This window comes from Dipodomys spectabilis, unplaced genomic scaffold (assembly GCF_019054845.1).
Source record: "Dipodomys spectabilis isolate Male_0828 unplaced genomic scaffold, ASM1905484v1 ptg000039l, whole genome shotgun sequence".
Lineage (NCBI taxonomy): Eukaryota > Metazoa > Chordata > Mammalia > Rodentia > Heteromyidae > Dipodomys > Dipodomys spectabilis.
Window position 1 is genome coordinate 4,584,129 of NW_024870716.1, and position 13,568 is coordinate 4,597,696.

The 13,568-nt window shown below is 39.4% G+C and overlaps 1 protein-coding gene across 5 annotated transcripts in view; it reads left to right on the top strand.

The window, feature by feature from the left end:
• Nucleotides 1-13,568, top strand: part of Nell2 (neural EGFL like 2) — a 340,654-nt gene that overhangs the window by 191,079 nt on the left and 136,007 nt on the right. For all 5 annotated transcript variants that reach the window (XM_042677765.1, XM_042677763.1, XM_042677762.1 and 2 more), the window contains exon 14: nucleotides 13,349-13,474. In XM_042677765.1, coding sequence (XP_042533699.1) covers nucleotides 13,349-13,474 — 126 coding nt within the window. The remainder of the gene's footprint in view (nucleotides 1-13,348; nucleotides 13,475-13,568) is intronic.

Consider the following 13,568-nt stretch of genomic DNA (forward strand, 5'->3'; position numbering starts at 1 on the left):
AGATGGTGATACTTAGAGTTATAACACATTTTAACCGTCACAAGGCAAATTGTCATTATCATGGTCTATAATGTTTGTGAATTCTGTGAGCTTTGAGACTATAGCTATGTCTTCTACAATGGGTGATGTGTACATTTCTTTCCCTTTGCTTAGTGTAAATTGTTCCCTCTTTCTCCCTTTTTCCCTCTCTCCCATCTGATGGGCCCCTCTGTTCTATATTTTCCCGTTTCCTTCTGATTCTGCCTTCCTTCTAGCTTCCCTCAGATGTGTGTGTGTGTGTGTGTGTGTGTGTGTGTGTGTGTGTATGTGTATCGTATATGTAGTCCAAAACATGGAGTCATTTAGCAATGATACAACAAATTGAGCGTTTCTCGAGTCCTGTTTACTTTGTCATATCTCCTTACATTTTGGATTTAACATCCACATATCTGGGAGACCATGTGCTATTTGTCTCTCTGCTCTTGGCTTACCTCACTCAAAATGATTTGTTCTAGTTCTATCCATTTCCATGTGAATGCCATTATTTGTCCTTTCTAATGACTGCATAATATTCCATTGTATGTAGATACTACAGTTTTTGGTTCTACTCATCTGTAGTGGGGCATCTGGGTTGTTTCCATATCTTGGCTATTGTGAACAGTACTACAATGAACATGGAGGTGTATGTATCCTTGTATCCTGGTTCCTGTTGCTCAGGGTAAGCCTCGGAGTAGAATGGCTAGGTCATAGGAGAGGTCTATATTTAGTTTTCTGAGGTACCTCCAGCCTGCTTTCCAAAGTGGTTGTATTAGTGTGCATTCCTTCCAGCAATGCAATAGGGTTCCTCTTTCTCCACATTCCCCCCCCCCCCCCCCCCCCAGCATTTGTGGGCTATTCTGACTGGGGTAATGTCGTATCTCAGGGTTGTTTTTATTTGCATTTCATTTACAGCCAGGGATGATGAACATTTCCTCATGTGTTTCTTTGCCACTTTTATCTCTTCTTCTGAGAAGTCTCTCTTTAGCTCCTTTTCCCATGTAATGATTGACTTGTTAGATTTGGGAGGGAATAGTTTCTTGAGTTCCCTGTATATAATGGATGTTAAGCCTTTGCCTGATATATTACTGGTAAATATTTATTCCTAATTGGTTGGCTGTCTTTCTAGTTTGGCAGCTATGTCTTTAGCTGTGCAGAAAGTTTTTATTTTAAGATAGTCCCATTTGTCTAGTGTCTCTCCAATTCGTTGTGACCCTGGAACTCTGTTCAGAAAGTTCCTGCCTGTGCCTATAAGTTCAAGGGTCTCTCCTACTCTGTCCTGCAGTAGTTTCAGAATTTCAGGTTTGATATTAAGGTCTTTATTCCATTTTGAGTTGATGTTAGTGAATGGTGACAGGCTAGGGTCCACTTTTAGTTTTCTGTATGTGGCCGCCCAATTTTCCCAGCACCAATAGTTGAAGAGGCTATGTTTCTTCCACTGTATGTCTTTGGCTCCTTTGTAAAATATCAGCTGACGATAGATATGTGGTTTTATTTCTGGATCTTCTAATCTGTTCCCTTGGTCTTTGGGTCTATTTTTGTGCCAATACCAAGATGTCTTTTTGTTATAGCTCTATAGTAGAGCTTGAAATCTGGTAGCATGAACGCTCCTGCATTGTTTCTTTTACCTAGAATTGCTTTGGCTATTCTAGGTCTTTTGTTGTTCCATATGAATTTTTGGACTGCTTTCTCTGTTTCAGTAAAGAACGTCATTGGGATTTTGATGGGAATTGCATTGGATGTATATATCATTTTTGGCAGTATGGCCATTTTCACTATATTAATTCTGCCTATCCAAGAATGTGGGAGGTCTTTTCATTTCCTGGTGTCCTCTGTGATTTCTTTCTTTAGGCCTTTACGGTTTTCACTAAATAGTTCCTTTATATCTTAGGTTAGGTTAATTCCTAGATATTTTTATTTTTTCAGATTACTGTGAATGGGATTGTTTCCTTGATTTCCCTTTCTGTTGGTGTACAGAAAGGCAACTGATTTTTGTGGGTTAATTTTGTATCCTCCTACTTTGCTGAAGTGGTTCAAAAGCTCTAGGAGTTTGGGAGTGGAATTTTGGGGATCATTAAGATAGAATATCATGTCATCTGTAAATAGGGATAGTTTAATTTCTTCCTTCCCTATGCAGATTCCTTTAATGTCTTTTTCTTGCCTTATTGCTCTGGCTAAGGATTCCAGAACTATATTGAAGAGAAGAGGAGTGGAGAGAGTGGGCATCTTTGCCTTTTTCCTGATTTTAGGAGAATTGGTTGTAGTTTTTCCCTGTTTAGTGTAATATTGGCTATTGGCTATTGGTCTGTTGTATATGGCTTTTATTTTTTTAAGGAATCTTCCTTTCATTCCTATTTTCTCCAAAGCTTTTAACATGAATGTTGTATTTTATCAAAAGCCTTTTCCGCATCAATGGAGATAATCATGTGGTTCTTGACCTTGGGATCTGTTGTTGATGTGATGGATTACATGTATTGATTTACATATGTTAAAATATCCCTATATTTCTGGGATGTTTGATTTTTTTAAATGTTTCTGGATTTTGTTGGCTAAAATTTTATTGAGGAGCTTTGCATCTATGTTTATCCAGGAGACTGGTTTGTAGTTCTTTTTTTTTTTGTTAGATCTTTGCCTTGTTTGGGTATGAGTGTGATATTGGCTTCATAGAATGAGTTTGGGATTGCTCCTTCTGCTTCTATGCATGGAAGGTGCTTGAGTGCCTCATTAAAAGTTGTATAGAATTCCATAGTGAATCCATCTGGTCCTTGGCTTTTTCTTGTTGGAAGACAACAAGATTGTTGTCTTCCCTATCTCATTGTAAGTTAATGGTTTATTTAATTGAATCATTTCTTCTTGATTCGGTTTGGGCGATTTGTATTTCTCTTAAAAATCCATCCATTTTCTACTAGGTTTTCCTTCCTTAGTAAGTATAGATTCTGGAAATAGTTCTTTATAATTGTTTGTATATCTTGGGTATTTGTTGTAATGTTTCCCATGGAATCCCTGATCTTATTGATTTGGGTCTCCTCGCTTCTTTTTTTAGTTAATCTTGCCAGGAGTCTGTCAATGTTATTGATTTTTTTTAAAACCAGCCCTTTGTTTAATTAATTTTATTTATAGTTTTCTTAGTCTCTATCTCATTAATTTCAGCTCTTATTTTGGTTATCTTGATCCCTTTAGTAACTTTGGGTTCAGTTTTTCTCTTGCTTGTCTAGAAGTTTTAGTTGCAACATGAAAGTATTTACTTGGTCTATGTGCACTGAGAGCAATAAATTTGCCTCTCAAGACTGTTTTTGCTGTGTCCTACAGGTTGCTTTGTGATGTATATACATTTTTATTGAATTGTAGGAACTTTTAAATTTCTTCTTTAATTTCTTCTGTGACCCAGGTATTGTTCAGAAGTGTGCCGTTCATTTTCCATGTATTTGAGTAATTTCTACAGTTTGCTTTGTTATTGAGAACTAGCTTGATTCCATTATGGTCAGATAGAATACATGGGATTATGTTGATCCTCTTGTATTTGTTTAAATTCTTTGTATGAACTATGATATGATCTATTTTGGAGAATGTTCCATGTGCTGCTGAGAAGGATGTGTACTGGGTTGGTCTTGGGTGGAAACTCTGTAGATGTCAATTAAGTGCATTTGAGATATGGCATCATTTAATTTGGAGGCTTCTTTGTCAATCCTCTGGTTGGTAGACCTGTCCTTTGGTGAGAGTGGAGTATTAAAGTCTCCTACTATTATTGTATTTGGATCTATTTTTTGCCTGTAAATCTGAGAGAATTTACTTAATGCATTTGGGTGCACCAATGTTTGGAGAATAAAAATTGATAATGGTGATATCCTCTTCTTGGACCCGTCCCTATGTTAATATGTAGTGTCCTCCATTACCTTTTTGTATTGATCTTAGTGAAAAGTTTATTTTGTCAGATATCAGGATGGCAATCCTGCCTACTTGCTGGGAGCATTTGCATGGTTGATCTTCCTCCATCCCTTCACTCCAAGTTGGTTCTTATCATTGTCTGCGAGATGGGTCTCTTGAAGAAAACAAATGGATGGATGTTTTCTGATCCAATCCGCAGTTCTTTTTCTTTTGATTGGTGAATTGAGTCCATTAATATTTATGGTTATAATAGAGAAGTGCATTGTGTTTCCTGTCATTTTCCTGCTTTCCTTAGTTTTTTCTTCTTTCCTTTCCTTCTGTGCTTACTAAATTGTTTTCTAGTGATATCTGTTTGATATGGATTCCTGATCTTGATTGTTTTCTTTAGATTGTAAGCCCCCTGTTAATATTCTTTGTAGTGTTGGCTTATTGTTAATGAATTCATTGAGTTTTTCTTTACTATTAAGGATTTTAGATTCTACACTGAATGTGAATGCTTTGCTGTATATACCAGTCTGGGTTGGCAGTTATTGGTTCTCAGTGATCAGATGGTACTTTCCCAGACTTTCCTTGCATTCAGTGTCTGTGTGAAAAGATCTGCAGTGATTCTAGTTTTTTTCCCATTGTAGTATCCTTCTTAGTTTTTGCTGCATGCAAGATCATTTCTTTATTGTTCAAATCTTGTGTTTTTACTATGACCTGCCTGGAAGTGTTCCTCCTGGGATCCTGTTTGCTAGGTGTTCTATATGCTTCTACTATGTTTTAAGACTGGGGGAAATTTTGGTGATAATCTTATTGAATAAGTGTTGCATCCCTCTATTCTGGTATTCCTCATCTTTGTGGACCCTAATTATACGAACGTGAAATTTCTTGGAACTATCTGCTTGTTCTTGGCCCTCCCTTTGGCATAGTTTAAGTGTTTTTTTCCATATCTGTGACTTTTTTTCCCATTTGTCTTTCCATTTTTTCCATTTATCTTCTTCCATTTGCCTTTTTTTTCCATTTTGTTTTCAGTACCTGATATTCTATTTTCCATTTCATTCAATTTATTAGCTATGGCTTCCATTGTGGTTTGCATGGAGGAAATGGAACCATTTATGATTTATTTATTTTGCCATTTATGATTTCTAATACAGTTCTCAAAGGATTAATTTATTCTTTTAAAGAGATGGGTACTCATGAGGAAATGTTTACCACCCCTGGTTGTGAAGGAAATGCAAATAAAGACAACCCTGAGATACCACCTTACCCCAATCAGAATGGCCCACATCCTCAAGTTAGCCAATGACAAATGATGGAGGGGATGCAGAGAAAGAGGAACCCTATTACACTGCTGGTGGGATTGTACACTTATACAACCACTTTGGAAAGCAGTCTGGAGGGTCCTCAGAAAGCTAAATATTGACCTCCCTTATAACCCAGTCATGCAACTTCTAGGCATCTACCCTGAACAGGAACCAGTATATAAGGACACATGCACCTCCATGTTCGTTGAAGCACTGTTCACAATAGCTAGGATATGGAAACAACCCAGATGTCCCACCACAGATGAATGGATCCAAAAATTGTGGTATCTATACACAATGGAATATTATGCAGCCATTAGAAAGGACAAAATATTGGCATTTGCAGGGAAGTTGATGGAGCTAGAAGAAATCATGTTGAGCGAGGTAAGCCAAGAGCAAAGAGACAAAGGGCACATGGTCTCCCTGATAAGTGGATGTTAAATCCAAAATATAAGGTGATACGACAAGATTAACAGGACTTAAGAAACAAAAGAACTCCCACTCATCTGGTCGAACCACTACTAAATAGCCCCATGCTGCTGATCACATATATGGTATATATGTGCACACTGGAGGGAAACCAGGAGGACGACACAGAACTAGAGGGAATCAGGGAAAAACATACAACAGTGGGACCCACCAGCTGCACTGGACATTGACCAAAATGAACTAAGCAGCTCAATGGCAGCAATGGGCGGGAGGGAACAAATGGGAAAAAGGGAACAGCTGATGCTATGCAAAACAAAAAGAAATGTCCATATCACCCAATGTGGAAGAAATAACTGTATCACAAAGCTCATAGAACTAATAAATGTTATAGATCATGATAGACAATTTGCTCCATGGAAGTTAGAATGTGTTTGTGACTTTAACTAAGCATCACTATCCCACAATACTGTGAAATTTTGGAAATTGTGTAACCACTTAATCACTATAAAAATTTTTTAAAAAAATAAAGAGATGTATTCTGCATCTATTTTTCAGTGCATGTCTTGTTTGAAATCTTGGATCTCTTTTAATAATTTGTTTCTTTGTTCTTTAAATTTCTGATCCATTTCTCGCTTCAAATCTTAAGTCATTGCCTCTAACATCTCGTGGATGTAGTGTTTGTCTTCCATTTCTTTTTCCCTTTCACTGGAGTTCTTCCCTGAGTGGCGGCTGGCCTTTAGAGATGGTTTGCTGTCTTAGCTGATCATGAATCTTGTAATTTTTCACTATGATTTTCGCATGTGACTTCAGGGGTTATTGGACTCTGATTACTTTGGTCAATAGGTGGCTGCATTTGCTTTGTTTTGGGTTGGTTTCTTGGTCAATTATTGAAGCCTTCTCTCAGCCCTGGGCTGGCTAAAAGAATTTTCCAGGTATCATTCTGTGGGAGTAGGGGCAACCTCCAGTTAGTCTGTCCCATGTAGGGCTCACTCTTGTTAGATTCTGGTGGGCAGAAACACTCCACCCTCTGCTGAGGCATGCACTCAGTTCCTGACTTCAGGTGGGCAGACACACTCCACCCTCTGCTGAGGCATGCACTCAGTTCCTGACTTCAGGTGGGCAGACACACTCCACCCTCTGCTGAGGCATGCACTCAGTTCCTGACTTCAGTCAGGGACAGGTGGATTAGGCAGCTTGGGGGAGGGGGGGTCCCACCTCGAACACAGGTAGGACTCGTTCAGCTACCTGCTAGTGCCTACAGGTAGTTCCTGACTTCAGACAAGGACCTGAGCCGAGTCACAGTTCCCAACTGTAGCCAGGTACTGGTGGCTTGAGCTGCCCAATCCCCAGCCTGGGATACACTGGTAGGGCTCCTTCCGCAGCCGGCTACTGAGGCCCTCAGGCGTTGGACCAGCCGAATTTGAGCTCCCTACCAGGGGCACTCTCGGTCAGGCCTGGTGGACTGAGTGTGCTCCACCTGTTGCTGGGTGCTTGAACAGTTCCCAGCTTCAGTGGGATCAGAAGCCCAGGTGGCAGGGGGAGACGTCGGGGTCAAGCTCTTGGGGTTACATCAGCACTAGTCTCCCTTGGCAGGACGGGGGGGGGATCCGCCATGGGGCTGCCCAGCTGTGCCGTGGTAGATTGCTGTCTCTGCGTGTTGTAGGTCGCTGGTCATCACTGTGTTCCTTTAAGATGCTCGTGGGCCAGGCTGGGTGTGGTGGGGACTCCGGGTCTGGGTTTCACGGTCTCTGTCTCTGTTTATACTCTCCGGGTCTGGGGCCAGGGGCTTGTTCTGCTCTGGCATTCTGTGGACTGCTGTGGCTCTGGGGTTCCTGGTGGCCGCAGGCCAGGCTGTTTGGGTGGCTTGGCACAGAGCCCCCCAGCTGCCAGCCAGGGCTGGAAGAAGGGTCTTCCTACTTTTCTGTCTTTGTGTAGGTGTGGAAGATTTTTCCTTTCCTTTTCTTTTTTTTTTTTCCACCTTCTGCATTGATCTGATTGTTCACCTTTTTGCTGTGGTGGGTCTCATGAGGAAACTAAGCTTTGGAAGTCGAACTGTCTATTTGGTTGGAGAGAGCTGTGGTGTTGGCCTACTGCTTTGTCACCATCTTGGGTCCTCCTCTCTGTGGAGTTCATTTTCAACCCATCCTCTAGGGAGCCACAAACTTGTAATGATATCATAGCCCTCTAGAACGATCGTGTGATATGTGGTCCTAAAACATGGAATATGCCTGATTGAATGAGGAGCTGATGATGATGAGGTCATCTATTCCGTGGAGTGTTAGCCTTTGGAAGGCTTTAGTTTTCTTTGCACTAAATTTTGGAAGGCACCTTAGGGATGCATTCTTTGTTGGAATCTCTACCGCATGCTCAGCTCCTGTGTGAAGGGTTCCATTTGGCAGGCCATTGCATCTTTCTCTAGATTTTTCTGTTTAGCAGATAGCTATCTCTAGGCAGAATCCATCCCTGGCACTATCGACCTGCGGCGATGATTCTCCCACTAGGACCATCAACATATAACCAAAGACCCATTAAAGTGATTTTTATTATATTTCTTACATAGAAGACACTGGGTAAATGTGTAGAGAATTGAATTGAATTCTGAGAATTTGACTCACTTAACTTTTTTGAGTTGAGACCTGGACCTATAAAATATCCACTAGACTAAATTTGAATGTGATTTTCCACCAGATCACTTTTTAGTCATGCCATTTTTTGTGTGCTTGTGAGACTCTCTACATGTAAATGGAAATGACATTTATTTAACTTTGCAGTTTTGGTACATAAATGCAGCACTTTGGGGATCTCTTCCTCTAAAGATAGGGCATGATAAATCAAACAAGGCAAATACAATCAGGTTTATGGTGTTATGATGGTATTTGGGGAGTAGTTTACTTCTTTCTCCTTGGTGACACTGTTCTAAGTAATAGGCCTACTTCTATATCTTTTTGTCATAAATCCAAGATGTCTATGAGATCCAAATCACTGCAGTTCATAAAAGGTTTCATAGTAAATAGTATGCTTGCGTGGCACCAGTGGCTCACGTTTGTAATCCTAGCTACTGAGGAGACCGAGATCTAAAGCCCATCGTTCAAAGTCAGCTCACCCAGGAGCGTCCATGAAAATCTTACCTGCAATTAACTACCAAATAGGTAGAAATGGAGCTGTGGTTCAAGTGGTAGAGTGCTATCCTTGAACCGAAAAGCTCAGGCACAGGGTGTGAGCCCTTAGTTCAAGCCCCAGGATTGGCATAAAAACATATCCTTGTTATTGCCTTATGACCCTATATTGAATTTTATCTGACCAATGATAGCTTTAAATGCGAGTTTTTACCCAGAGTCTAACTGACTAAATAAAGTATGGTATACAAGGGTATATATATTCTTATGGTGCAAATCCTTTGAACAATATGCAGATAGTCAATTTGCAGACAGTTTAACAACAACCACAACAACAAAATACTGAGAATCTTATTGACTAGGATGGCTACCTTGCTAGTTTACAAGTTGAAGCCTCGGAGAGTCAGACCTTCTATGACTTTTCAATGACTCTCACCTCTCTGCAGCACTCTTTTAGAGGGGCTGGGATGACTTATCTGTCAATCAAGCTGAGTAAATTAGTAATCCCATGTAACACCCCTGATGACTTTTCGATCCAGCAAATGAATTTTCATTATACCTTCTCCAGAGTGTATGGAGTTGGAGTTTTAGGGTATAATCGAATGTGATGGATCTTTTGGGCAAATATATAGAAGTAACATGACATCATGAACGGAGTATGATTCAGATCAACATTTAAGGAAGTTGGGTAGAGTTTTCCGTAACCATGAACCAAAGCAAATAATTCATCCTTTTGAGTCATTTACATCAGGTATTTTGTCACCATGATGAAAAGTGTAACTAACACAGGCTCACTGATGTGTTCAGTGATTCTTAACCTTGGTGGTTTATGAGATCAGGAGTCATCAAACCAGACTGTGACCCACATTTGGTTCCATTTTTGTAAATAAAGTTTTATGGTATACTTCTGACCTCAGTCATTTATGTGTTGCCTAGCAAGCCCAAGTCTAAACTGGTTTCTGTGTCTTAATAGAAAAATACATTAGACTTTTATTATATACAATATATACCATGTAAGTAATATATACTTACATTATATTTATAGTAATATATATTAAATATATAAGTAATATATATTAGTAACATATTATTATGCATGTAATAATAATACATTACAACATATGAATTGGACATACCATACATGTAATATATGGTATATATTATATATTATTAATATATATCACATGTAATACATCATGGTATATATCATGTATAATACAAGTTTAATATATATGCTTAACATATATGTTAAATATCATGTATGACAACTTTGGGGAGAGAGAAATGGGGATTAGAAAGTGGGAGAAAATGTGGGAGATAACAGTGTTCAAATAGAAAAACCCCGTTCAACACCTTTACAATATAAATAAACTTAAAAAAAAGATAGTATAAGAAAATGCACTGAAAGCTGTTGGACCACAAGGGACTGGGGTTGCCAGGAAAGAAGAAATATTAGGTAAGGATTTAGTGAGAAATAATCTGACTAAATGGTAAAACCACTTATAAAGTAATGTATGGTTAAAAAATGAATAAAAAAAGTCAATCAGAATTGGAAGAAAGTAAAATAAGCTATGCTGAAGGTCAATGGAGAGGGTGAACAGTTTGAGAGAGAGAGAGTGTGTGTGTGTGTGTGTGTGTGTGTGTGTGTGTGTGTGTGTGTGTGTATCTGTTGTGAGGGAGAGTGAGAGAGAGAGAAAGAAGATAAAGTGTGTACTGTGGATTAAATTCAGTGCTTGGTCACTGTCCCTTAGCATTTTTACTCGAGAATGGTGCTTTATCACTTGAACCACAGCTCCATTTCTGCTTTTTTCGTTGGTTAATTGGAGATAAGAGTCTCACAGACTTACTAGGCTGCCTTCAAACTGTGACCCTTAGATCTCATCTCCTGTGTAGATAGTATTATAGATGGGACCCATTGTTGCCCAGCGGGAAGTATTCCAGTATACAAGCCTAAAAATAGATTAATGAAACCTCTTGAAATGTTTTTCAGGAGGGAGTGAGGGGGAGAGATGGAAGGAGTGAATTTGATGGGGGTACATTGTATATCTGTATGGAAATGACACTAAATCCTCCTGGCACCACTATTATGTTGCTAATAAAACATCTTAAAAGCAGAGAATTGACGTGTATGTGATGGAAACAGTAAATCTCACAGGAACCCTGCACAGGGAGCCTTGCAGTTGATGAGGGGGGTTTTCACTGAGGTATGTTTAAACAGATGATTGTGGATGAGCCAGCCTGCTGTGGACTCAGGGAGAGGAAAGGAGCAATGAGATGAGCAAAGGTGAGAGTGTGTGCCTCTGCCCACAGGTAGAAAGTTAGCACAGGCCAGTCAAAGTACAGCCAGGCCCAAGGTGGCCAGAGCACTTAGAGGGGAAAAGAGAGGAAGCTTCAGAGCAGAAAGCTCAGAGAGTAGAGGCCACACTGGCAAGAGTCCTGCATTACTAGTTTGCATTTATCATGTGGACTGTGGGATTGACTAGAAAGCTTAACCTCTTCAGGCCTCAGTTTTGCCATTTACAAAATAAAGACTGAAGCCAAATGCTAGTGGCTCATGCCTGTAATCCTAACTACTCAGGAGGCTGAGATCTGAGCGTTGTGATAAAGCCAGTCTGAACAGGAAAGTCCATGAGACTCTACTCTCCAACTAACTGCTAAAATAGCTGGAAAGTGGAGCTGTGGCTCAAGTGGTAGAGCACTAGCCTTAAGCACAGAAGTTCAGAGACAGCGCCCAAGTCCTGAGTTCAAGCCCTGGTACCAGCATGCGTGTGCACACACACAATCTTAACTCAGATGAGTTTCAAGAGCTCTATAGTGCTAAACTGTGAGTTCCTGAGACTATGCGACTTGACTTCTTTTAATGTTGTCAGGCTGAGAGCAGAGGAAATAACTTGTCTGTCACAATGGCAAACCAGCCAGCCCTCTTGTGTAGTTTGTCAATTTTCTGATGATTGTACAAATGAGGTCAATATTACGTTGTGGAGTCATCACAGGAATTTGAGGAATCTGGAGGTGGAATTCATTGTCTGGTCAAAAGATGAAAGCCCTTAGTGAAGTGTATTATATGATGACAAACACCTGTGAAGTGTGCTCCGTTTCATGGAGAGGTGCTATAAAATGGGGGCACTTTTATTGTCCTAATAAAGATTCTTCACAATTGATACTAGCGCCTTTTTTGACTTTACATCTGTAAGTTTTTATACTCAGAACTTGGGGTATGAATTTTACTATGTTAGATCTTCCATAGGATATCTTGTTTTGTAACTTTCCAATGTCTCATCTAGATCAGGTTTCATATATATATATATATATATATATATATATATACATATATATACATATATAAATATATATACATATATAGTAAAATTACTGTACAGAGGGATTACAGTTACATGAGTAAGGTAGTGAGTACATTTCCTACCAAGCATTATTACCTCCTCTGTTTTTCCTCTACCATCCCTTCCCTCCCCAATTCCTCCCTCCCCCCTCTTGCAGAGTTGAAAAGTTTGTTTTCAGCATAGTGTCTGGTATATCTCATGGTTACAAGGAGTTAACCTGTATCTTTACTTCAGCATTTATTTCCCTTCCCCTCCCCAATTAGAGAAATGTATATACAAGATGCAGGGCATTGGAATCAAATACAGTGGAAACAGGGGTTATACCATGGGGGAAGAACATACAAAAGAAACAAAAAAAATCACACAGTACATTATAAATATATTAAAATCAATGGCAAAAAAGATAAAACCACTTCTGTCCCTATTTTGGGCTTTGTTTTGCTTAGCATCATCTTACATGGTCATAAGTACATAGCTTTTCACCTTTTCTGCTTATCTTAGACATATACTAGTTATTGCAGATAAGGGAAATCATGGGACCTATGTTTCTTTGGGCCTGGCTTACTTCACTTAATATAATTTTTTCTAAGTCTTTCCATTTCCTAACAAATGAGGCAGTGTCATTCTTTCTGATGGAGGCTAGATCAAGTTTCTGTATTCTAATTTTGTCTCTATTCAGGAAGGTATCTCGAATCAAGTACAAAATTCAAGCACTGAGATACACTGGATACTCCATTTGGCCCCTTCTGTCTTCCCAAGTTCAGAGAATAGCCAGAGAATCAACATAATTCATGACAGGCTCAGAGATAGGATGTTCTAAGATGCAAAGGCCTCCAAATCTATACTTTGTAGGTCATTTGATCAAACAGACAAATGGGTATACTCAGAATTTCAGTCAGTATTTTATAATGGTAAGAGTTGAAATGGATAGACATATTTGAAACTGCAGCAACAGCTCTTAAAATAATTCTATGGTTTCTATCATATGAACATGAAACTTTCCTGGATGGGTGGGGTTGGGAGAGATTGGGGAAAAGGAGGGAAGCATGACATGGATCAAGATGCACTGTACTCACAAGTTGATATGTTGAGTTGAAACTCTTTGCACAACCACCTAACGATAATAAAAATTAAAAGAAAATAAAGAAGGTATTTTGAATGCTTTCTGAAAACGCAATATAATCAGTAACTGTTCCTCCCTTCTCCCCAAAGGAAATTATAGAGACATTCTAGAATATTGGCCACTATCAACACCTGTCCTACTCTTTCTTTACAGACATTGATGAGTGTGCTGAAGGGCGCCATTACTGTCGGGAGAATACTATGTGTGTCAACACCCCTGGCTCCTTCATGTGCATATGTAAAACGGGATACATCCGAATTGACGATTACTCCTGTACAGGTAAACACTGGCTATTAATGAAATAATATATTGCCATGACTTGAGTAGTTTTCTTTTTCTTTGTGTGTATGCTGGTACTGGTTTTTGAACTCAT